The sequence below is a fragment of the Passer domesticus genome, chromosome 3, assembly GCF_036417665.1.
Source record: "Passer domesticus isolate bPasDom1 chromosome 3, bPasDom1.hap1, whole genome shotgun sequence".
Classification (NCBI taxonomy): Eukaryota; Metazoa; Chordata; class Aves; order Passeriformes; family Passeridae; genus Passer; species Passer domesticus.
In genome coordinates this window covers 97,381,188-97,408,063 of record NC_087476.1, presented here as the reverse complement: position 1 = coordinate 97,408,063, position 26,876 = coordinate 97,381,188, and the positions used below count along the sequence as shown (strand labels likewise).

The 26,876-nt window shown below is 40.4% G+C and overlaps 1 protein-coding gene across 9 annotated transcripts in view; it reads left to right on the top strand.

The window, feature by feature from the left end:
- DAAM2 (dishevelled associated activator of morphogenesis 2) overlaps nucleotides 1-26,876 on the top strand; it is a 204,453-nt gene that overhangs the window by 58,347 nt on the left and 119,230 nt on the right. For 6 of the 9 annotated variants that reach the window (XM_064414530.1, XM_064414537.1, XM_064414529.1 and 3 more), the window contains one exon: nucleotides 25,725-25,927. In XM_064414530.1, coding sequence (XP_064270600.1) covers nucleotides 25,754-25,927 — 174 coding nt within the window. In that variant the 5' untranslated portion in view covers nucleotides 25,725-25,753. Of the gene's footprint in view, nucleotides 1-1,707; nucleotides 1,793-3,300; nucleotides 3,383-19,883; nucleotides 19,906-25,724; nucleotides 25,928-26,876 lie in introns of those variants that run through there. The other 3 variants (XM_064414531.1, XM_064414533.1, XM_064414536.1) reach the window with 3 other exon arrangements.

The window sequence follows — 26,876 nt, the reverse complement described above, 5'->3', positions numbered from 1 at the left end:
GATTTGCATGCCTATTTCCGGGGCTAAGGCTGCAGTACGGAATTGGGGATGCAGTGAAACTTTATTCACTGGAGCTAAGGGCCTCATGGGTGCAGAACCAAGGTTTGCTTCTTGCTTCTGCTACTGACTTGAGTTTTAGACAACTTTTGCAATCACATTCTGTATGCATGTATAGTGCCCTCCTCATCCACCTTTGTAGATTAAAGTATTTATCAGACACCTTAAAATTAAAATAAACAGAGCAAAGGTTAGGTGCAGTTTTGAGTAGATGGTGAATCCCTCACCTTTTTCCTGGCCTTATGGTCTTGTGCCAGTATGAGGTGTCTTCCCACCTATTAGTAACAAAAGGCAAACTGTTCACTGTGCAGGTACAGAGGCTTCAGTGTGCACCCTGACTTGAAGCAATGCACACAGAAATCAACATACCTGAGGAAATTGTGTTTAATTATTTTAAAACATTCATAAATTATGATAGCTGTTTGTGCTGCACACAGTCATGCTTGCAAAGGCATTCCTGGCACTTGTAAAAAATTTGGGACAGAGAGTTGTTCTAAAACTCTGAATGGTTTGCACAGCCTAGAAGATGAACAGTCTTATAAAATGATGTATTTCCTATGCATGGTTGTAAAACACTTTAGGATCATTAAATAACAAATATTTTTGGGCTAGATTGTTTTGCTTTCTTTATGAGAGTACTTTTTTGGAAGCCTTTTACTGCTGTTTTGAGACCACCATACTAGGAACTTTCTTTAGTATTTTCCCATTTCTTTCTCTTGTAAATGCAGGGAGCACAAAATATTCTTCTGGCATTTCAGCTGCAGTTATTTTGAGTGGCTACAAACAGAGGGAAATGTGTTTCTGTGGTAGTTACTGTAGAGAAAGAATTTTGCTGAAATGTCTCTCCCCCACCGCCCTTTGGTGGCTGCAGAAAAGAAGCCAGTGTTTGAGGCCCCAGCTCTGTGCATCTGCTGGATCAGTTTAAGGCCAATTTCCCCCCACCCCCCTCCGCCCCTCTTTCCATTAGCAAACTAGATATAAAACAGAAGCCATTGGATAAATAGGAAAAATGTGTAGCAGAGGAAGCCCTTGTGATTAGGGAGCTGTTAACCAGTTATTTCATGTCCGGCTTTCAGTGTATTTATAAAAATGATGCTATTCAGTGACACGTCGAATTACTATAAATGGTATTGGCTCAGTTGCTTTCTCATGGAAGCCAACTTGCAATTTATTTTTAACTTTGGCCCACTGATTATTTTTAAAGTTAGTATAGTATTTGCTAAAGATGCTAAAGTGGCAGGCAAGGCATGGGCAATATACATCAAATTTGCTCACAGCCTGTCTTGCCCAGTGCACTCCAGAGTCCTGTGAAACCTTGTTAGGAGAGAGCAGCTCAGTCAGTGCCTGTCCATTTGCTGCCTGGCTGTTCTGGGGAGAGGGCTGATTGATGTGATTTCTGGCAGCTGCAGTGCTTGGTTTTGTGATGTGGAAGCTTGTCCATTAGGAGCTGGCCCAAGACCCAGTAAACCCCTCCTCCCTCTCTTTTTTTCCATTGATCGCCAGCAGCCGTCACATCATTACATGCATTTATAATGTCCTTGTCGAGACTTCACTGTGTGCACATGGTTTAAATCAACAGCTTCCCAAATAGGGGGAGCAAAAGTACCAGAACTCCCTACCTGCCTCCAACAATGTGCTTGTAAACTTCAGGGACAGGGAGAAAGAAAAATACAGCTCGTGGAAAAGTGCCAGGAGGTTCTGAGTCTGCAGTTCACACTATGCTTTGGACAAAGAGGTGAGTCTTGCATCATGGTCTAAATGTGGTGAGGCTTAGCTTCCACACAATTCTCCTGGAACAAATTTCATGGAACAGAAAATCTTCACAGCAGCAGTGGGACCTGAGGCAGATTCTCAAAGCTGTCGTTGTCATGCTAAGGCATCTGTCAGGTCTGGTCCACTTGGTGAATGGTGGCTACTAATTGATACCTGGAAGTGTGGAAGGAGACCATTGCAAGCCCAGAACGTGGGTCTTATATCCGTTGCTTTATTTAGGGAGCAGATTGCAGTTCTTAACACAGTTTCTGGAGTTTCTAAATGGTCTTCAGGGCTATCAGTCTTAGTAAATGAGATATCTGTGGGACTAAAGCATTGTACAAAACTGTCTTAAAGACAGCACTGGCCTGGGTTGTGACCTGAAGATGAAAAATCTTACCCGAGTGCTAGGGAGCCATTTCAATGCTAATTCAATCCCAAAGAACAAGCATTTATTCCAAAAGCACAATCTTCTAGTTTCCAGTTATATTCCCCCAAGAATCAGTACCTGAACAGTAGCTCTACTCTGCATAAAATGGCAACACTTGAAATCAAGATTGAACTGATGGTTCACTGAAATATTCAGTAGAGTTTTTTTACACTGGGACAAAAAGACTATGCAAGCTTGGTATATCTTCCCCTTCTTAGTTTTCTCTGATTCTGAGAGATCTGGTGCATCACAGAAAATGTTGCTTTCAAAGCATTCAGCCTGTCCTTGGTAGCCATCCAATTTGTGTGTCTTCAGAGATTCTTCTTCATAATATTTACATTTGATATTCTGATTGGAATGGAGAAGACAGCATTTGTTTGTGCATTGCTGGGGTGAGAAGTAGAGAGTTTTTAGTCATACCACAGGACAGCCTTTTTGCTAACAGGCTGTTTTCTAGTCTGGAAATTTTATAACCTACTTAGAAATAAGTGTCTCTTGGCTGAGGTTTAATAGCAGATGCATTTGTGATGTCTCCTCTGATTATTCAAGTATTGCTACTTAAATAGATGAAATATAATTAAGAATAATTGAAATTAATTAGTTTTGACTCATCTTTGGTTTTACAGATACCATAGCTGACAGCAGAATTTAGTCCTTGGAACCATCTAACCAAGAAATGGCTTTGCCTTGTCCACATCCTAGTTTCATCTGGCAATAGAGGGATGATTATGTTACTTTGAACTTCTGTTTGACAGAACATAAAATCCTTTTCTGTGATCCACTACCTCTTCCCTGCTTGTTGTGTTTATTTCCTTACTGATTAGTTCCTCGTTTAGTAACTTAACAATTGTCAAGACCCTTCCAGTGTGCTCACTCTTTGCAGGGTCTGTCTCAGTAGAAGGCGTCGTCTGGTAGGTAATGGAAATATAAGAAAGAGGAAATAAGATAAAGTAAAAAGTCAGACCATACTTGGTTCAGCATCCTGGTCACAGCCCAGCATGGTTGCGCTGGAATCCTGCTGATGGAATGTCCTGACATTATGGTGTTTATTTCTACCACAGCCCTGAAATGTAAACAGGACATCGTTGGATGCTAATTCAAGGGACTGGAAATGACTGAGAATCCTGGACTATTGGGCTACTGGTAGGACACAAGGAAGTGAAATTTAAAGGAGGATTGGCATATGGCACTAGCAATGCACAAGACCACACGTCAGAGGAGATGTTTTCAGGAAGGGTATCTGACGTATGTTTGTGGGGAGGAACAAAACACAGCAGTAGTGTCAAAAGAAGTGCATCAAAATATGCAGAAACTTGCAGGACATTTGGCATGTTAGGATGCTCTCTGCATCCCATACTGATGGGGTGAAAGATAGTTTGCCTTCAGCTTGAAACAGATACAGAATAAATGGCAGGTTGTCTTTGTGGGATTTATTTTCCTCTGCACCTTATAACGCAATAGTGAATTCACCTGAGGAACAGGAAAGTAGAAGAAATGTGGCCAAGTTACATCTCTTTCTCCAGCCCTAGAGCCCAGAGGGCATGGACAAGAGGTAGCACTGTCAGGGAAGTGTTGCTTCAAATGGTTTATTGCACGAGAAAGTTGGCTGTGCTTCTCTTAGGCAGACTGAAATAAATGAATGGATATTGAACTTCAGTCATGGCTCCCTCTCCCATGAAATGGAAATGGGTACATACAACTTGTGTAGGATGGTGCCTGCTGAGCTGTGTTTAGGGAAGAGTGAGATGAGCCATGACAAAGCTATCGCTGTGTGCTGTTAGGCACTTGAGACTCATGTTGCTGGAAAGAGGGTTGCACCCCATTTTTATCCTGTTAGAAGACTGTGACTCTTGCAAGGACCATCTGCTAATGCCTCCTCTGTAGCACCCCTTGCAGCAGTGAAGACAGAACTGTGTTGTAATGAGTATAAAAGGGGTTCTTTATTGAGCTGCATACAGACCCTGTAATTGACGCTGGCTCTCTGGCTTCCAGACTGGCTGCCTGATGTTGCCACACAAGGTCTCTCAAAGTCTTGGTCTGGCGTCTGTAGCAACAAAAGAACTGACTAAAGAGAGACTCAAGTTTTCTGTGCTGCCAGTGTTGTTCACTGGGTTTTTTGCAATAACTCTCCACACACTCTGCTGCATGTGTTTTGCAGCAAGGCATATTTTTGTGTTAGATATCTTCCAACTGTTTTCACAAGAATCTTACTGGCATGGTTGCCAGTGTTGATACCTTTTTAGTGAAGTGCTTTGAGCCTCTGCTATGCTGCTTGGGCTGGGCTTCCATCCGGATCAGAAATTGGAAATTTATTACTTGGAACTGGTTTTTAAATGTGAAACTGACACCAGTTTCTTATTACTTACCAAGTCCTGAGGGCAGACTAACATTCCTGACGCTGCTGTAGGTGTTAATGGTTTCATCAACTCAAGAAGCAGGGCGCCCTGAACTCTGCTCTTGGCAGCTAGTAAAGAAGGGAAACTGACTTTCAAATATTTTGTTTTTAAAGTTGTTGTGGTTTTTTTATGATGTTTACATTAGCAAACTGGAATTTGTGAGACAGACTTTTTTTTTTTTGTTGACTATTTAGTTCCTAGAAATCAAATTGATAATAAAGCCTCAGTAGGCTGCTGGAACTGGTCTTGCCAAGCACCTCTGCAGATTCAAGAGAACAAGAATCTGTGAGTAGGCCTACTGTGGGTACAGGCCTATGAGTTTCATTTACTTGGTATGTTTTCTCTGCCTCAAAGTAATCAGGAAGGATATTATTATGTAGATACCAAGATTTTTTTCTATACTGCTTTCACTTGCATGCAAATAGCTCAAAAGCCTTGCTTCAAATCTGGAGAGATTCCAGGATGTGGTTTTTTGTTTTTAGAATAGTTTTTGTCTTGTGCTGTGCAGAAAGATGGCATTATGAGCAAGGATGAAGACTTAAAATCTGAATTAACTGGCATTATTCTGGGCTCTGCCATGTACTTGCTGAATGATCTTAGGCAGACCATCATTTTCTTCATACCTGTATTGTGACATCCTTGTATCCTGCCAGGTTGTCATAAGAAATAACTTCTGTTTTAAACTTGACTAACTCCTTTGATCCAAGAATGAACTGTATTTCAAGTGACCATTGTATATGTGACAGACTGCTGCAGAGGTCATAAATGGAACATTACAGAATTTAACACTGATTAATCCCATGTATTGATGGATGATTATCCTGTAGTTATTTACAGAGGTACTTAAAAGGTGACTTGTTGATCACTATTTATAATTAGCTATACAGAGAACATTGGGTGATAGCATTTTCAATTTAGAAAAAGTAAGTCAGGGCCCAGACTCTGGGAATTGAAACTTGGCAGGTGAAAAAATCTCTAAAGTGAGAGGCAGTTTACTGAGAGTTGTGGTAGATTTTCAACTGCTGGAAATCTTTAAATCAAATGAGATGCCTATTGAAAAGTTATATAGTACTTCAGGCAGGAATTAATTTATAGCAATGTTGTGGCTTGTGCTATGTATGAGGTCAGACTAGCTGATTGGTACAACCCTTCCAGCTTTATGGTTCGTAAGATTTTTTAAATCAGATTGGTCAATGTAAGTCTCACTGAGGCCAGTGGAAGCCAAATAAACCTGAGGCCAGCGTTTTACACTGTTGCCTTTCACATCCCTCGTGATTCCAGTCTGTATTCACTTGTTGCCCAGCTAACATACAGAAATATCTTCCTGTTTTGCTTTTATCTCCTTAGCACTGCATGGTTATCACTTAGCTTGCTACCAACCTGCAGTACTTTCCATGCGCGTCTTAAAATTGTGGGATGTTTCTTTTTTTGTTTTGCTTGTTTTCTTGAAATGGGATTTGAAAAGTGAAAAAGTGAGAAGATCTAGCTGTGGACACAACTGGAAATTCCTGCTCTGCTATCCCTTTGGCAATCATTGATACAGAACATTAATTTGTATTTGTTTTTACACTGTTTTAGTTTTTCTCCCCAAGCATTACAGCCTACAAAACAGCTCAGCAAAAGAAAGGATTCTTGGCTACTGAGTTGCTCCTCATGTTATGTCAGAGAGATTTGCTTTTAGTTTCTCACCTGTATTTTATGGTACAAGGGAATGAGCCCAGTGGGTTTTGTTTATTCTGTCTCCTACTGTGTGCTGTGCTGCCTGTTGAGAGTGGAGGACAGAGCTCAGGGGTAAAGGAGAACTTCCATGTCCTTGACCAAACTGGCAGCTCAATTATTGCTATTTCTGAAGAACTGCATCTGCTGGTAGCCCAGGGGTGTTGGAGAGGACTTGACTGTTTGAGTGACTGTTCTCAAAAGACAGACTAGGTCTTAGTAACTGTCCATCTCCCTTACTGACGCTGGTGGTCAGACTTTGGAAAGGGCTCAGTATATCTCATGCAAATTTTTCCATTGAGATTTTTCTCATTGAAAAGGTCTGTACTCGGAATTACCAAATGTTGAAGAAAACACAGATTTTTCCCAAATGTTTCCACATTCTTATGAGAGCTGGATATTTCAAAATGTGTGATAAATCATGCCAGAAACATGTATTTGTTTGTAACTATTACTTTATTTTTATGCTGTTGAATGCTGTGCAATGGAGATAGATTTTCTTTATTGTATTAATTTATTTTTTTTAAGTAGAAGGGAAAATCTTGACAAAAGTGAAAATGTCTTTGTTGTTCCTTTTCATTTAAAAAAATACCTCAAAAGGCATCCCCAGTACTAGAATAGCTTGCACTTTCTTTCAAAATATTTTTTTTCTTTTTCAAGCCAGCTTTTTTCCCTTTTAATCAGGTCTGTTCAATAAACTGCACTGTTTTGGATTTTTGCTTCCTGTTTTTCATTGAAATGGAAGCTGGTTAGTTTTGTGAAAATTTGTTCTTGAGACAAGAGCCAAAGTCTCTTTAAATTCTAATTATAGAAATTCAATATGTCTTGTGCACACATGGCAAGTGAAGTTTGCAGATTGTATGTTTAATTCTCTTTTTGCAAGCAACAGTGGTGAAGAGTGCTGGGCTGCAGAGCACACTGATAAGTGCATTTAGAGAAGGGATTTCCTGCATGTCCTCTAAATAGTAAAATGTTCCTTTTATGGCATACAGTTGAATGGAAAAAGTATCAACTAATTGAGATGTTCTCTTCAATTAATCCCCATTTTGAATGAATGCCTTGAAGGGCCACATATGCCTTTAAGAGGTCAGGCTAGCTGTCTTTGCAGGCATCCCTGCAAATCAGCCTTTAGAACTGTCATACCAAATTCTTCTTAGTCCTGTAAGAGTACCTCTGTGATGGATGTGGCTGGGTAAGCTCAGCTGCTGCATGTGACAGGCCTGGCCCCAATGGATGTTGGGCAATTTTGCTGGAAGTGATCTCATCCACAGCACCTCCTGGGTAGACTCTAGCAGGTGAGTGTCCTGAAGAGACCAAGCAGCTGTAGGGTAAAGACTGCCTGAAGAGAGAGAACACCTGGCTCACGGTCCTTGGGGGCTGTGTTGTTTTTCTGGTGTAGGGTTGGCACACAGTTCTAGTTTAGGACGATGTGAAATGTGAGGGTTGCTTTTGGTTTCCTCTGTTTTTTTCAGTCTTCTGAGATAAAAATCAGGCCGTCTTGAGGGGAAACCCTTCTGATTTTGAAACAGTGTGCAAAAGACCTCAACACAAGGACTGGAGGCTTATTTGACAGACAATGTGTGCAGTGCAGGAGGGCAGCAAGTCAGGGCCAAGTGTACTCCCACTTGGCGTATGTGTACCACGTGACATTTTTGGTGAACAGGAGAGTGTGTTTGATTTCAAGGGAGGAGCTTTATCTGTAGCATTGGTGCATTAATGTGGATGTTAATAACCTTTCCTTGAGACTTGGCTGGGAGGAGGTGTGCAGAACCTCATATGGTTTGGGAGGGCTACAGGCAGTTAGAAAGTAGTGCAGGATGGGGAGTGTGAAAGACTGAAAATGAGCTGCTGGCTACTGGATAACTCTCACTTTCAGCATCATGGCCTCTCTAGCCAGGTTTCTGTGGAGACAGTCCTTGGGACATAAACTGTCGGATGTTTGGGGAGCTATATGCTGCAGAGCAGGAAATCATTCAAATTCCTTATCTTCCACACAACAGTCTCAGGACAAGTCCTGCCAAGACAGCTTGCACCAAGGCCTCAGGGAACAGGGCTTGACCTCTTAGAAAGGGGTTTTCTGGGGTTTTGCTTGCAAAAATTGAATTCAACTACTTTCTAAGCATTTGCCCTGAAAACTTTCTGAACGGCAAATAATAGGTGGTAGTGGTTAGAAGTCCTGCTGTGGCTAAAATCCCATGTCATTCCCACAGAAATCAGTGGTCAAACATCCGCTGACTTCATTGGAAGCAGCTGAGATGTGCAAAGGGAAAAATTCTGTAAAGGCCTAAACTTCTGGAGAATTCAAATGAAACAGATTTCTCTTTTGCTTTGATTTGTTTTGTTTATCACCAGTTACAAAGACTTATTCTCAAGCAGGGGAGTAATAAGATTGTAGACTAGAATGTGCAGGGAATGTCTTGGAGCAATGCAACACCAATGGCTATTACCTTAGCTGGTATGGGAACTGGTAGATGTACAAGTCCACTCTCTTTGTCACTGTCACCACTTGTGTGAATGCAGGGACAGGGTCTGTGTTGTGGATAGGACCAGAACTGGGAATCAGTAGTTTGATAAGTGTTACCAGTCAAGAGTTTTTCTTTAAAGTTGCTACTGGTATTAAATTGTTTGGGAATTCACAACTTTTAATGTTAATGACAAAATTGTGCTGTCATTAATATTTCATTTTGAGGAAGGTTGGGGCAGTGCAGTAACAATTTGTGAAGACCTTCTACAAATATGAAGAGTCTTTTTTTTGGCTGACTATTGCCCTGTCTCTGAATTTTTGTGCTGTGAGAACATATAATGAGTTTGCCTATGGGAAAATTGACTGGTATTTTTATTTCTAACACATCTCTTCTATGCATGGTTCTTTGTTCTGCAGTTTGTTCGTGTCTGTCATGAGCAGACATTGGCACAAGAGAGAATTTCTGCAATATTCTATGCATGGTTCTTTGTTCTGCAGTCTGTTCATGTCTGTCATGAGCAGACATTGGCACACGAGAGAATTTCTGCAATATTCTGTTGTCATGCAAGGAGTCTAGATCTGTACACAGTAGTAAATTCCCTGAACAATTACATAGAGCTGTAAAAGTTGGTAAAGAGGGCTAATCTGGTAAGAGGCCTTTTGGGAAATGTGACTGTTTGCTTCAAGAAGGTGCACTCTTTTCTGTGGTGCCCAGTGACAGTATGAGGCAATGAGCATCAATTGAAGCCCTGGGAGTTTCATCTAAACACAATGAACTCTTTTCCTGTGGAGGTGTCTGAACACTGGTCCTGAGCAATTTGCCCTAGCTGGTCCTGCTTGAGTGAGGAGACTGGATAAGGCACTCTTGAGAGGCTCCTTTCAGCTCCTGAGATCAGTATTGCAGCATTCTCTTAGGAACTGGCTACCTGCCAGCCTTGTATCGAAAGGGGCAGCAGGAGTCATGAATACGTATTGTTACATCTAGACTGGGAACCACTTCCTAGTGCTTTCCCTTTCCTCAGCTTCACTAGGTGTGTGGTGTGTATCTCTTGGCTTTTGACCGTGTGAAAATTTTCAGCATGTGGCTTCTGGGGCCAGGAAGTTGGGTCTTCCTTCAAAAGGATTCTTGGTAGTACATACACATTGATTCTAAATTTCTTCTTTAATCTCTCTTGCAGATGGCAACTTCATCTTTTTCGAAAACGGGATATTTTGACTCGTTATTTCACACTTTGTCTCTTCCTCTCTTTGTTTTTTCCCCTCTGCCATTTACTCTGAACTCATCTATCTGCTTCTGAATTAAAGGTGGGTCATGGCTCGCCCAGCCACTACCCTACTCCAAGACTTGTTTGGTTTGCCTCTTAAAGAAAACCGGCCATCTTAAAGAAAAATTGTCAGATCTTTATTGTTAATTTGGAAATTGTTTTCAAAAAAAAGCTCTTTATAAGTGTGTGAAAGAAGCACTGTTTCTTAAGAAAGACACGTAAATTTCCTTCAGTAATGCTGAAGGCAATATTTTATTTTCTCTTCAACCTCCCCTTTCCCTCCCCCAACCTCATTTCTTCCATATATCTCATAGAAATTGGCCTCTACTATCTGGTAAAAGAATGTGGATGTGTAATTTTGGATACCTTTCAGACATGGACAGAATAAAATGTGTTGTTTGGAATTTTAATGTCCTGTTAATGGAAAAAAATGGATTGAAGCATTGGAGCCTTTTGAGATGGGGCTCTGTGGGGGATGTAATGCTGGAAAGAACCCTGTCCTTTGTCTCATCTAACTCAGGCTTTGAGGACTCCAAGATGCTCCAACTGTACTGCTGAGCTTGTTCCAGAACTCTCAAGTTTCAATCCCACCAGCTTTTGGATCTGATAAGCTAAAGCAGTTAGTCACCTTAGCAGCCTTGTACAGATCCCCTCCCCACTTGGGAGTACTTGGGAAACTGAGCTGAAGAAGGAAGGTGGAACCCAGCTGAACAGGAGAGGATTCACTACAGAGGGATGTACATTCACATCGTTATTCTTTTCAATGTGGGATAAATTCTATTTTCTTTAATATTGAGATGCAGGTGGAAAGGGAAAAGGAGGCCTGGACCTTTGAGATGGACTTGTTTAAGGAAAATTTTAGCACTCTGACCCTAATGGGGTTGTGCATCCAAAATGCTGGAAGAGAGCCATAAAACAAACCGGCATAAAATAAACTTGCTGTGCATGTTTTCATACTTACATCCCAAGCTACTTTTGGTGTGTTTATCAAAACATTGTGGGCTTTTGGGTCTGCCTGATGGTGGGAACAAGAACAAGTAAGTGACAGAAATATATATATATATATATATATATGGACTATAAAAAAGCCTTGTTTTAAGCCCTCTATCTTTAAAACTCCTTACTGAAGTGCTTCTTTGGCTAGAAGAAGATAGGAAAGAAGTGTTGCAAAAACCTGTGCTCCCAATGCTCTAATAAAACCAGAGGAAGGGAATTTCTTCTATCTGAATATTTTCAAGCTGGAATGCAAACCCTTTTGCTTTACCTAGAGGGGAGCAGAGCACTTGAACTAAGGTGCAATATTTTGCTACAATGGCAGTCAATGAAGTTTGACAGAGCTAGCAGGAGTTTGGACTGAGGCTGATTCATTAATTTCAGGTAGCAAAGGAAGGCTTCTTTGGAAGTTGTGTATTTTACTCTTTCAGAACTGTGTTGGGGGTGATGTGTGTTTGTTTTTGAAAGCCTGGACATATTTACTGTGAAGAAATGCCTTGTACTGAAAACTAGGGATATGCTACCAAAAGAGTGAAAGAAGCTTAGAATTTTGATTCATATTTCAATAGTTGAATTATATGTTCTACTTTTCAAAAGTGCTATCAATTTTTAACATGGTTATTAATGAGTTGCTTGTGAGACCTCAACTGACCGGCAGAATAGGAGGACATTGTTTTATTATTCACCAATAGCCTGACAGTACATTTGGATAGCAATGCCTGCTTAATGTTTGCGGATGGCTGATGCTAAACATCTGAAATGGCTGTTGAGGATTTCCTGAATGTTAGTGTGCTGGCATTATCTTATTTCCATGGGGCTGTCTCAGAAGTGACAGGCAGCTGAGAACCAAAGTTATAGCTAGTGAAGACAACTTACACATAGAAGGAAAAAATAATATAAAATATTTCTTTGAAGCCAATTAAGAGGCATGCAGAACAGTGACATATCCCAACAACTCTTTCCCCAAAGGAGGTGGGGGAAAGTCTGCCTTCTCCTATGTGTCTTATGTTAGTTATCCCCTTCAGAGCCAGTGCTGCTTACCTACTGCTGCTCTCTGATAACACTGGAAACCCACATCTAGGTCTTTGCTGGCAGTGGTGATGGGAGTGCAGAATGGAGGGAGCTGAAGAGAGAAATCATTGCAGAGCAATGCATGGTGCTGAGCTATGCACTCTGGCATTGGCTGATACAGCTGCAGAAGCTCTGCTCAGAGCCAAGAGTGAGAAAACCTTTTACTTTGTGCACAGCTCTAGAGCAGCTTCTGCTTAGTGGTATTGAAAGCAGTGGCAACTCTGCCCTCAGTCTCTTTCTGACTTGAGGCAAACTGGTTGATCTGTTAGACAGAGCATGGAAAAGTACTCCTGGATATGGAAAATTTAAGGGAAAACATGGAAGTACAGATGAAACATATAACTACTACTTGCATATAGAATACATTGCTTTTCGGAATCTGTAGTCAGGAGACTTTCAGAGTTAGGACTAAGGTTTAAAACTGACCCCTACTGAAGTTTGTGTATGAGTTGGAATACATGCCCCAGGAGTCAGGAAATGATGATTTAGGTGCTCTGGATGCTTTGGATTGACTTCGCTAAATTCAGCTCAAAAGGGCCTTGGAGGAAATAAAATATTCTGGGAGGCTAAAAAAAAAATAAATCTCAGGTGCCCGTCTGGCACAATTTCAATAAGAGCCATTTCACCAGAAATTAACTGAGTCTGAGGTCTGCTTGGAAGAGTTGATCTCTTGTTCTGTGAGGTTATGTGTTTCCATCAGAATTAATAGGAGTCTGTTACACCCATAAAGAGGAAACGATATAGGGAGTGTATGTTGTTCACTCATCTGGGGAATGAAAGGCTCTTCTAAAGTCTCTGTAACCTAATTTGAATAGTATATTCACCCTGAAATTACTGCCTTGATAAGATGAATAGATTTTTGAGCATGCCTTCCAAAGTCCATCTGAAGAGAAGAATAAAGTGCTTCTCTTTCTTAGTTTTTTCTTTTACCCTTTTCTTTCTTTTTCTGATGACTTTGCCTACATAAATATGATTTTTGAGGTATTCCTTAGCAAAAAATGTCTGAAATACTTTGCTTTACACAGTATAAACCCCTTAGTATCTGATTAGAAAGAGATTTCCTCTGGAGTAACCTCAGCCTAAATATTTGAAGAACTGAGTACAAAGACATGAATTTATTTTCTTGACTGAACTATTGGCTTGTTGATCTGCTGGCATTACCTCCACACCAAGGTCCTTCCACAGCATGCAACTTGCTATAGTACACCCACAGAGCACAACATCCTTCCAGATAGAAAGCTGATCTTTCCTCTTGCCTTTTGCTCTATTTCTTGTGATAAGTGGCTTCCCCTCTCTTCAGTTATTTAGTAACTCAAGCTCAAATTTTGGTCCTCAGAGGCGCTGCCTCCAGCCTAGAGAGCTGCTTTCTTTGGTCCGGAGTGGTTGGTTAGAAGGTGCAGACAGAGCTCATTTCCAAGATACTCTAAGTGCTGGTTTCTCTCTATCAAATGAACAAGACAGAACTCCTACTCTAGGTGAATCCAATCACAGAATTAAAGTGGGGGTTTGGGAACTTGTTTTGTTTTCACTTGGACATCCTCTTTCACACAGAGGTTTCTGTGTGAAAATCACTTCTTTCAAGGGCACTTCTACTATGAACAGCTTTCAGGGAAGTGGATGATGTGGTTGTTGCATGCTGGGATCTGATGATTGTTAAGTGTTCACCATGACATCACAATATTGCAATTAAAGCTGAGGTGAACTCTTAGCTGTAGGACTATTCTGGTAGATACAGGAAATGTGTCCTGCAATATTGATATGGATATGAAATGTGCTGTGGGAATTAAGAGTTAATGCTGCTGTTAGTAGGCCCTGTAGGAGATGAATTGTTTCCTTATCATGCATGACCTCCTAAAAATGTAGAAAATTTTTTCCTGTGTTTGAGATCTCAGCATGAACAGGATAGTGTAAGACCTTGTGGACTCGCTCCTGTCTAAGGAACTGTTTTTTTTCTTGCAAACAAAACAACGTTCCTTAAAATTACTTCCCACACCAACTCCCTTCTCTAGACATGCATTTCTTAATTTGTTTAATTCTGGGGTTATCCCAGTGGAGCTTTTTATGATTAATAGCTGATGACACTAAACCCAGCAGTAAGAACATTTCCTGGGCAGTAGCCATGCTTCTTACAGGCTGTGTTTGACTGTTGTTAGGGTATGGACAGAAAAAGCACTAGGGAAGAGTTCACCCAGAAGAGTATCTCATTGATATGGACTCAGTGTTTGCTTTATACATCTGCTAGTTTATCTTTTCAGGGGTTTGGAGAGAGATACACTTCTCTGTGCAATTTTATCTGTTTTAAGCATTCACTACTGTAGTGTGATAGACCCTTTGCTTGTAACACGAATGACTGGGAGAAGGGGAGGAAGTAAAACATGAGGATTCAATTGTATTAATGCCATTTTCGTCTTGAATTTACTGGTACAACAGCCAATAGTTGAACTTTAGTGATAGACTGCCAGCTTCTGTGCAAATCATTGGGTTATATATAAAGTTTTTCTTCTTGGGTTTGCCACCCAGACCAAATACCAAGTTGGTCTTGATTTTTCAGAGCTTCTAACATTTTTCAGTTCCCTCTGCTGGAAAAAGTTTTATGAAAATTGAGATTTCTTCCTTGTTCATATGGGTTTCTGGGCAGGAAAAGGGGCAAATGCTGCTGCTTCTTGTTACTAGAAAGATTTTGGTACTGGTTGACTGTGTCTCTTCTTCAGTTAGTAGAAAATGGGAATAACAGCAATTTCAGCCTTTCTTGCAGTGGGACATGTTCTTGCATGTGACCAGGGCAGTAGAGCCAAGACCTCAACTTGTACAGGGCAATGTATGACTACTTACTGTATTTATTTGTATGTATTCCATCCATAAATTTAAGATATAAAATAAACAAAAATTATTGATTAAAGTAAGTTTTAAATACATCCTTTCCAAAGAGTGAGACAAACTGCAGCAGGTGATGATTGGAATAAAACTCTGTACAAGCTATTAAATAAGTCAGTGCTATTCAAAACTAGAGACAACAGCAGTGGTATTGGTACATGTTCTGGAAAGACATACATCACTGGACATGTTTCCAACCCTCAGGGGATAAACATGTTCCTTTCGCTGATAGAAGGTAGGTTTCTCTTCTATTTGTATACAAAGGGCCTTCTTTATGAATCATGTCTGAGGACTATTAATCCAGATCAAGTAGTGATTTAGAAGCAGGTTGGTTGTTTTGTTAAATTTTTAGAGGTTTTTTTTTCCAGTTGTGTGCAGCTGTGGTGGGGAGCTGAGGGAATTTTATACTGCAATCAAGTTTTCTGTGGAGTGTGCTCCCTGTTTTGTCAACAAGCTACAAGTAGGTTGGGTTCTGAAGCTGAAAGAACTTGCTGTATTTTCAGGCAGGCTGTTGACTTGCTGTAGACAATTAAAAGTCTGGAGAAGACTACCCAAGCTTTTGCTGCGGCTTCTCTGCAGTTTTCTTTGGGTATCTGAGCATACATTTAAAAATGACCAACGCTTGTGAAAGGACAGTGTGTTAGGAGGTCAGTTACAGTTCTAGGAAGTCTTCCCTAGATATACTTCAGAACTTAAAACTTAATAATGAGCCTTAAAGGGCCTTGATGTGGACATGACCTTTTGCCATGAGAATCTGGGAGACTGGAGCTAGCTATTGGCAGTTCAAGGATGGAAGGAGGGAGGGCTGACAGTTGGCACAGGTACTGCACTCTTGTGTATAGAATGCTGTAGACCACATGGGTCAGCATTGCTTTGTAGATAAGAACCTCACATTTGTGTATTTTAAGGGAGGACTCCCTGCCCCTTCTTTTACCGCATGCTTTTCCACATAATGCTCTTGGCCAGAGCACCTACTGACCATGAAAGGAAGGTGTCTGGTTTTAGGTAGTGTTTTCTTCTCAGACCCTCATAACTGATCACTGCCTGTGTCACTCAGAGCATCAGTTCTGTAGAATTTGAGAGAAATATAGAGGAAGCCTTGTTCACTTTACTGCAATGAAACTTGACAGCCCCAAAACCTAAAGCAGTACGTCACGCCTCTGAAACCAGCCTTCAGTGTTGGTGTAAAGTCTCCTCCTGAAAATATTGAAGCAGCCAGAAAATATATTTTATCTGGATGTCACTTAAAAATACACACAGAAACAACCCAAAATCTTTGAGCAAAGCTCTTTCCAAATATCCATTCTTCATGAAGACACGTTAGGTTAAAAGTTCAGCAGTTTCACCAAGCTTCTGGCTTGGAGTTCAAACCTACTTGCGTAATGTTGAGGTTTCAGGGCATTGAACCCAGAGTATCCCTGGTCAGAATGTTGAAGAAAAATAAAAATACTGGAATAAAATGCCGTATATGACCTTTTCTTAACTTGATTTTCTACTGGAAATTTATTTTTGGTGCCAAATTGACAACTCTGCAATCTGAGTAGTTTAAAAAGTAGGTATAGAGAATCAATGACATTTTCACTCTGTCTGTGCCTTGACCTATGGGAGCCATCTCCAAGATGGAGTGAGCATAAAAATCCCAAGACCTGTTCCCTTTGTGACTGCATCTAGTAGCTGTTTGTTCCATTAGTGGATCACTAAAGAAGGTTTTTAACTATCATCCACATTGGTGGCTTTTCAGTCTGTGGAACGGAACTGAGAGCCACCACTTTTATTATGTATGGATTTGCAGGGACACGTAGAAGCACACTGTGCTTTAGCTGGGGCACTAAGCAGGGAAGTGGCAGCTCTGCAGCTTGGAACCTGGATTTCCCAGGTGGCATTGATGAACACTAGTTTTGAGGAGATTCAGTGCCATCCACAAAAACCAGGTCCAAATGGTCTCTGTGTTGAGTTTTCCCCAGTTATATGCATTTGCTATAGAGACTGAATTGCTTTTTCCTAAATGTGTGTGACATTTAGGAAACTTTTATCAGTGCAGGTAATTGATTTACCTGTCAATAGTGAAGACAGCACTTGTACACCTACATTTGTGATTAGTTTCCAGTGGACGTATTTCTAGTGAAGTTGAGTTTTAAAGTCCCATAGTGGCCCTGATCAGAGTGTCAGAATGGAAATAAATTTTTTATGCTATGATGACAACAGATGAAATTTTATTATACTAATTGTCTGAATAAGTAAGCAGCATTTCACATGGAAATAATTGGACCTTTACCATTTGTTTGTTTTTCTTGGAGCACCCTGGCAGTTCTTACGGAGTATTTCTCTCTCAGTAGGGGCACTCTAATGCCCTCAGCTGCTTATTTTGTCTGGAAAATTCAAGCACCCAGGATAACGATGACAACAACAGCAACATTTTGACTCCCAAATCCCTTGGCAAAATAGTTACATCATGTCTGGAAATAATTGGGCAATGACAGAATGGAAAAATTACAATGACTCAAACAAGACAGGGATGCTCTTAGTAATGGGGTTTTGTGCGTTCATTCTTCTCAGCGTGGCACTAGTATTACTGGGAAACTCTGGGTTGACTCCCTGTGTAACTAAACCCCACTCTTTCCAATAGAAATATTGGAGAGATTTAAAGTTCCTAGATCAAGCTTTAATACTAATCTAAAGTGCTAATGTGCTTTACTCATATTCCTGATCTTACGGAATAGAGGATAGAGTGGGACACCTTCTTCTACAGGTCACTCAATCCTTGCCTTCTTTACTGATCAAAAATGTTGCTCTGGGATATGGATGTTTCACCCGTGGGACCTGCACTTATTAGATAGAACTGACAGATATTAGAGTCAGTGTCATACAATGACTTTAAGGGCATTTCATACCATAAGACCTGTAAAAGGCACAGGAATTCATCTTCCTGTAGAGGAAAATAGTTGTCTTCTGCATCGAAGCTGAAGAAGTGATGTGCTGATTCTGGCTGTCAGTGTGTGTGTCTGCTTAACTGATGTTATCATAATCTATTTAATCTTCAATCTATGATTTCTTTTTTTGAATAAAAGCTTCATCTTGCACTCCAACTTCCATGGCACTTTTTTCTGTGAAATTGCATCACTCTGTTGTACCCAATCAGCAAAAGAAAGTAAAGAAAATTGAGAGGCTAACTTGGGCTCTGCTGTCTAGGTCTGCAGCTTCTAGAAAAGGAAGTTCAGTCACACTCTGAGTAGCACAGGCACAAACTGGAATTATAGCCTTGTCCTGAATTCATGGCCCTAGAATTACAGTATAATTTTGTCAAATCTTAAAAATAATATTTTTTAGAATGTGAATGATTTCAAAATTAAAATCGGTGGATTGTAGGGAGTGTTTAAAAATACTTGCTGCTTCATGGTCTTATCCTTAGTCAGAATTGGGTTTCAGGGTGCCATCTGTGGAGTTTGTGGGATTTGGGATTTTTTTCCTTATGTTTTCTTTTTATGCAGTGTGTTTCCCATGGGCTTTTACAGCCACAGCAATTTGATGAACAAGGACATTATAAACCAACCCATCTAGTGAAGCCAATGCTGTGGTAGAGGAAATTGCTGCATAAATTCCATTATTTTGTAAAGAGTAAATTTATCCATGCAGGATTTGTGGACGCTGCTAAATGCTGTCTGTACAGCAGCATCATTATGGGAGGTGAACCTGTTGTGCCCTGGCCAGCTCCCAGCCAGGTGATTACCTTTTTTCAGGCCTACTGCTTTTATTTCTGTTTGTTCAGAGTCTATTTGGCACTGTAGAATAACTGGTTTAAGCAGAAGAGTAAGGCCCTACACTGGAGCACCTACAACCTCAGTGCCACAGCTAGGACAATAAAGTAAAATACAGTCAAAATAAAACAAATGTGAAATGTGATGCGGTCTTTGCAGCTTGTGTCATGCAGTAGGTGTCTCTTTAGAAGTATTTTTATCTTCAATATCTGCCTTAAAAAAAAAGGTTTAATAGTGTGAGCATAGGAAGTGGCTACAGGAAGCCATTTCAGTTCTAACAGCTGTCATGAAAAAAATGAAGCTATTGCAATGAAACAGTGAAAATGTAGAGAATGAAACAGTGAAAATGTAGAGAATGAAACTGGTAGAAAAGAAAGAAAGGGAGAACTAAGACTACAAGCAGCTTTTTTTTTCTTAATAGAAGGGAATGGGTAATCTTTGGTGAGGTATATGAATACAACAAATGTGGTTCATGGTCAAGAAGACAAGAAAATTTATCTTGGTAGCAGTGACTTTCATTGAGAAGGAAGTGAAAGGCAATGTAAATGTTACTGAAACTGCAGTGCTGCAACACCAGAGAACTTGGAAGTAGTATGGGGAGGGATAAGGAGAGAAGGACAGGACTCCACACTACTTCATGCAAACCAGAAAGGTTGATTATATTTTTAGGCAGTATGCAACCCTGTTCATTCCACCACCATGGTGGTTTGAATTGCTGGCAAGCATGCCTTGGTGAGGAATTGATAAATTAGAATGCAAATCTGCAGTACGATCAGACACTGAAGGGATGAGGGACATACTTATCCTGGATAAACAGGCTGCGAGTTTCGTTTTGTTTGCAGTCTGAGCTGTAGTAGTCATATCACCATTCAGAAATGTGAAAGATGCATAGATTTACTTGTATATAAATGAGATGCAAGAATATAATTAAGACTCAGCATTTGGTGTCTAGGAGAACAGATTAGTTTTGACTGTGCACATTCCTGTGTGAAGTCATAGTTATAGGAAACTATGACACAGTGATAGTACCTTTGCAAAAATAAAATAACTTCTTAGCAGGTGAAAGAATGAATAGGTTGTTTGGTCAGCTCACTTAAGCATAGAAAATTATTAATCTGTACTTCATTAAAGGGTGAGAAATAAGGTGTAAAAAAATAGTTGTTACTAACCAGGTTCATGACACTGACTTTAACTGCTCTGTTGCTCTCTTTGCTTTGTGTTTTGAATCTTGACTCTTTTAAAATAGTTTTCCTATGAAAACAGTTTGGATAGATTAATGATTAGGAGAAACACAAAGAACCTGCAGGTATAGTTTTTCCTGTTTTCTTTTGTTTGGTTGCTGGTTTTGTTTATTTATTTTTCTGTAGAGTTATTTTTCCCCTCATTCTTAGGTGAAGGCAGAGAAAGTGTTGCAAATTAATATTTCAGAAGAGAAGTTTCTTACAGTTCTTTAGCTTTCTTTTTTTTTGTTGTTGTTGTTCTGTGTTGATAAGTTGGTATAAGGTGAGACGTAGTGGATTTGTGGGTATTAACAGACTAACATTAGTGGTCATTAGTCACCCAGCACATCCTGAGCATCCTTAAAGTATTAAAAATAAAGAGATTTTTGACAGACACGTTGCAGTAAGTAGGTTCACAGATATAGTTACACCTGACAGCCTTCAAATAGCCCTTGCCTTTTCTCTTATTTCAGGACTTATTTCTGAGGCAAATAAATGAATAAAAATGAAATAAATATATATATATATATATAATAGGAGAAAATCCTTAGGTCTGTGGAATGCTTTGAAATGAACAGCCATCTTATTTTTAATGGAAAGGTGTGTAAAACAAACGAGAAGTGAGTTTCTGGACTGACTTTCAAAGTTCTCAGAAACACCAAGAGCTCTGCACTCTTACTTCAATGTGTTGGGAAAAGGAAAATCCATGAACTGGCTTCAAAATACACAGCATTATTTGAGCTGCCCTCTCTCTTGTAGTGGAAACTTCAGTGTGGGCCATGATTGGGATTGAGTAGCCATTGCTGCACAGGACCCTGCTCTTTTCCAGATCGTATCCAGTAATCTGTTGATTTGTTTTGAATCCGATGTCTTCCTGTCCAACATAACAGGCAGGTGTCCATGGATCTTCAGGAAGCTTCCCTGAAAAATAAGGTTTTAACTTTGTGGATTTTAAGAGGACGGGGCTTTTTGTTGCTGTTTTGTGCACTGGAGACCAGGAGGCTCCTTAGTATGGTGACAAATCCAAAACAAAGGAGTTGGGTTATTATTACATGTGCAACAAATGGATTGCTTGTCTGCTTCCTTCCCCCATCCCCCCCGCTGCAATTGCCATATAGTGCATCTGACATCTGTCACATTACATGTGACATCCATGGAAAATTCCCATGGTAATTAAATCATGCCATGAAGCTCATCATTTCACCATCTGTGTACTGAAGAAGCAATGTGGTCCAGGGAACTGAGCACAGGATCAGTAGGAAGCCCTTTCCCTTTATCCAGTATCTACATTCAGGCTGTTTTGAGCATGTTTATTATTTTCTCCATTTCATCATCAGTAAGTGATGATCTAGGGAACTGTTTTAATACTGGGAAGTTCTCATGGTTTATTATTTAATAGTTTAATAATTTGGAGTCTTAACTTGGATTTGGGGGTTGTGGGTGAGTTGGTTTGTGTTCTAAACAGCTCTGACTTTAGATTTTTTTCTACATCAGTGATCACATGTTACATGGATATGTTTTATCGTGCCACAAAGATAGATAAATTACAGGGAAATGGAAATTATTAACTTTATTTCCTTTCTTGTTAGCATAAGCTAGTGTGGGGCAGTGATTCTTCATCATACTGGTTTAGTCCCATGCTCCCCACTCAGGTGAGAGCTATGGCTACATCCACTGGCATCGTGTGTCTATTGCTGATCAGTAGAGATACAGCTCTGAATGTGTTTACCATTAATGCTTCCTTATGTTGTGAACTGTTTTTGCATGACTGTGTGTGTTTAGTTACCCACGGAGTTCTCTTTCTTCCCTTTATCCAAAGGTGGTGATAAAAAAGTAATTTTCTCTATTTTAGTTACAGTTATGCTCTGGCTGTTAGGTGTGTTGAAGGACAGAACAGTGAGACAAAATCTACAATAATCAGCTGTCTTGCACAGGAGAGCTGCTGGCAGAGCAGTTGTTTCAGGTGTCTTACTTTTAGTGGAACGTTGCTTATTTTAGCATATGTTGGCATGAAAATTACAATCTCTGAGATGAGAATGAACAGAAGAGTGAGGCTTATGAAGCAATTTAGAAAGCAATTGAAAGAGGATCCTTGTTGCAGTTAGCATGGATCTGATCCCATGTGGCTAAAACTTCTGATAAGGGTTGAAAAAATTGCATTAGCTAAATTATGTTTGGTCACTGGGCCAAATGGTTTAGAAATGAACACGTAGGCCCTGTCAGAGGAAGAGGACGTTGTTATAATTAGACCTTGGGCAGAGTTCCAGGCTGTGACTCCTGACCTGAGCCGAACCACAGATGGGGCTGGGAAGCAGGAGAGGATTGCTGTGAGGAGCGGGTGTGTGGTTAGCTGTTGAAATGACAGCAACTTGTTTGTGTTGTGTAAAAGGGCAAAGCAGTAGAACTGAGAAGAGCTGTGGGAGCGAGTTATGTGCAATAGTGGGATTCTCTCCAGAGAGAGATTTCCTATTGATTCTCACTGGGGGTGTATATATATATAGAAATACATAATTGCACGTTTCATTGTTTCTTGCCTGAAGTTGAGAGGCAATACAACTTTTATTAGAACAAAACACCCCACTTTTTGTTATTTTCATAATTTTTTATGTCACCTTTGCAGTCAGTTACCACTCAGAAAAATGAAAGTTGCTCTTTTCTTCATTTTCTTTGTTGTCTCCCACCCTCCTCATTATTTAGAAGCACATTTTCCCCAGATTTGATTCTTGAGAAGGGAAAGGCAAAAAAGAGAGAGAGGAAAGGAAAAGTTTATTAACTTGGAGATAATTAGAAAATGTTTATTTTGTTGATCACCAACAAAAATAAAAAAGCTTTAATTAGTTATTAAATAGCATAAAGAGTGCAACTAACAGGATTCTGAAGGACATCTACTTTACTGGCAGGTTTAATTTTAGAGAGACAGTGCTCCAACTTAGAAATTTCTTTCATTCATTCCTTCAGTGATTTGATTCTAAAATAAAAATATCTCTGCTGGATCCCTCTGTAGCAGTTCTCAATTGTTCTTATTTTGAAAGCATCTAGACAGCTCACCTATCGACACAATTACAGTGTGAAAGCAATACAAAAGTGTTATTTTACCCCTCTATGTTAGTATGAATCTCATGCCTGCTGCTTATAAATGGACCTGGAAAATGCCAGTGTTAGGAGTAGGAGTTGTTCGATGGAATAATGCTTTGTGAAAGCCAGCTCACTCTTCTTGTGAGCTCTGCATATTTTTGCAGGGTAGTAAAAATTAAGTAGCCTTGAGTTTCACAAATGTGGATCCCAAGGAACTGCAGATTCTGTCAAAAAAATCACAGTAATAAGCACTGGCTTGGGTATTTCTCTACATTGTAGATGAAGAAAGCCTGGAGCCTGACAAGCTCTTAGATGAACCTGCTTAAGATGAAAGCCAAGTAATAAAATTCCAGTGCAGGACAACCTGTGCTAGCCAGACCAGGACTGTACTTACCCTGTAGAAGATGCTGAGCTTCACATCCACTCACATAGTTCTCATTTCCCGGTAAGGTACCTCTTTTGGTGAAGTTTATTCCAGGGTCTTGACCTGAGCTCATAAGGAAGGTTGTTATGGTCCTATCACTCCAATGGCTCAGGCAGTTTTTCCAAGGAGGATTCATTGTCCATGCCCTGGAGAATGCTGGTCCTTTGATGGTTGGTGGGGAAGCCTTTAGACAGTGGGCCAGAGGTTGGTTGCAACTGAATTGATGCAAATGTAGCTGTATTGCATGTAAATCAGGTTTGTCTCATTGAATTCAGTTCTTTCCAAAAGAGAGTTTTGACAAACTAATTGGTTTTAATCTCAGTAATGACCAGGTTGCCTTAAAGGGCATTGCACTTGAAATATAATACTTGAGAAGATGGTCTGTAGCGTACAAGTTTAAGTTCCAAGGCTGTATTGTGAAATCTTTTAGCAGCTGAATCTCTTAAGTGTCCACTATTGAGAGGAAACACAAATTGCCATGCACATCATTGTGATAGATTTGAGGGCATTTTGGTTTTGCTGATTGAAGCTGTGTCAATGACCAGTTCAGTTTTAGGTTGACCTTTGGCATCTCCTAGTGAGAACCCAATGTTTTTATGAATGGGCTTTTGAAGCCAGCAACATCCTGCTCTAGTGAATCCTGCTGGGGCATAACACCCCTTGCAGAGCTGGCATGGAGAGCAAAGCATAGTAGGCATGCCAGAAGACAGTACTTTTTACCAGCCTGCTTTTCTTTCAGCTGCATGAGGGTTGCAGTTGATGCCCCTCCAATGCATAAGAGAATGTGCTGTATAAATTAATCCCAGCATCGAGTAGGGCAGGTGATTCCTGCCAACACATAGTGCCATAAGGGTAGAGGTTTGGACGTTTTTTTTGGCTGCTGTTTGTTGCTTAGGTTGTTTTTTGGTTTTTTTTAAGCGAACATGCCAATTTCTGCACAAAACATCCCTGGAGAGCTGGCTGTGCTCTGTATGTTAAGTCCCACTATGTAACTGCTGTCCCGAAGGTGCTTTTCCTTGCACAGCTACTCAGTCTCTATGAAAGCTCAAAGCAGCCTTGTTCTGGCAAGCAAACAGACCAAAGCATTGTAGGGCAGGTTAGGGCAGCAGCTGCTCTGATGACAAAGCTCAGCTGTGCTGTTGCTGATACAGCACCCAGCATCCTGTGGTTTGGTTCACCTGCCACCTCCCTCCTGCTCCCCTGCCCTGTGCCCAGGGAGACCAGCTTCACAACAAGCTTTAATTATTTACTCTCAAAGGATATGGCTTATTCTGCAGATTAAGTGAAAAAGTGAAGTCCTTAAAAATGTAACACAAATAAGCCCCCAAGCTGTCAAACAACAAGTCCCTTAAAAGGGCAAAATATGTGGCTCTCTGTGCACTGCACAGATCCCTCCTTTCAAACTGCTGGCAGGAGACTTCCTGTTTGGATGGGCTGCTCACAAACGGTGTTGTGTGGTAGTGAAATCAGTCACTTCCCAGCTTCTCCTTCAGGCCTCCTTCTGCCTCCCTTTACACTCCTGATACCAAAGCCCCTCAAGCCAGGTCCTGTCAAGATGGGATCTGGCAGCTAAAATGTAAATCTGAATACGCGCATTAGCACTGTGCTGTTTTCTTCCCTGAATACATAAAGCAGCCCAGAGTACTTACATGTGTTTGAAAATGGGATGGACAAAATGGTCCTACAGTCATAGTCCTGGCTGTGAAGGAATAAGTGAATGTTTGGTCGTCTGGCTCTGTAGTGGTGAAATATTGATGGTTGTTTCATTGTTCATTTTATTTTGATCAAATGGCATACCTTTGGAAGATTCTTCCATGTGTTCTGGGTAAATTCTCCCATACATGCTTTTGTACTTCTGATAGTTTATTTCCTTTGTCATAGTAGTGAGAAAAAGGCCAATACCAGCACTCTGTGGTAGCATTCAGCCTTGGCTTCTGCGCATTGCTGATAAATGTAGCTGCTGGGAAATTCCAGACTGAGTTTGTAAACCCTTTTCAGAAAAACTGGTAGAAGCGATTCTACACTGCCATGGAAGAACATGTTAATGCCATACAAAGGCCTAGCTACCTTATCTAGCTTAAGTGTTTATTTTGCTCTTTTGGGTATCAGATCCTTCTGTCCTCTTCCATCTATTACTCCAATGACAGCCATTGTAACTGCACAGAGCTGCACAGATTCAACTGTCCTTTTTATAATCTAACGTCTGTTGGTTTTGTTTTGTTTTTCCTACAGAACATGATTAGAAGATAGCACCATACACCATGATCATGGCCCCCCGGAAGAGGAATCGTCATGCGTTGGGGTTTCTTTGTTGTTTTGGAGGCAGCGACCTCCCTGAAATCAACCTCAAGGACAATAATCCCCTCCAGTTCCTTGAGTTTTCTGTCCCAATCCCACCAGCAGAAGAGCTCAATGCCAGATTTGCTGAACTTGTGGTAAGTTTCTGCTGACAGATTGATATATTTATGAGATGGATGGACTTTTCCCTCTAAAGGGGTAATAAAAGGATTTAAGGGATTTATTAGAGAGCTTCTGTTAAAACTTTTTAAAAAACCTTTTCATTCTTTTATGACTAGTTACTTGATAGGAGAAAGACAGGATGGATGATAATGGCACTGGGTATAAGTACAACAAAATGTTTAAATGTGCTTATTTATTCTCATAGCACTATGTAGAATTGGGCATATAGAAGGAACCTCTCAAGTTCTCTAGAGAGAGCTGACGGTCAATTTCTTGTTTACAACTTTGGGATAAAATGTGCTGTATAGTGTAATGAAGTGGAGAATCTTAGGATTTGCAGATCTGTAAAGTAGGGGACTATTTGGTTTTGTTGATGAGTAGCATTCTGCTGGTGAGGTATAAGAATCAGGTGACCATGCTAATTATGTTTCATCACACGGCTGCCTTTGAACCTTGAAATGGTGCTGTTGCAGCAAAAGCCATAAACAGGAAGAGAAGGAATTATTTCAGATGAACTTTGTTGTTTTCTTTTGTGGTAAATGTTGCAGACTCCAGGAGCCAGACACTTGCTTTTCATGCCTGGCATCAAATGACTTCACTGTCTTTGTCTTCTTGTTCAGCCGGAATGCAAAACACAAGCAGAGGTCATAGGGCTGGGTTGTTTTGCAAACTGTGTCGTAAAGGTGATGCCCATTTGATGCAGCTGATTAGGTTTCTCATTAACATTCTGAGACTGGAGCTTATGTAAAGCAAGATATCTGTAAGTATGTATATGCCTGAGGAGTGCAACTGAGGTGAGGAATAGAACAGAAAATACTGGATCTCAGCATTAGAGGAATTTGCCAGTAGTCTTCCTACGTTACACTTGTAACATTAGCCCAATAAATTCTTGTCCAAGACCATAGCTTTGAAATACTATAGCAA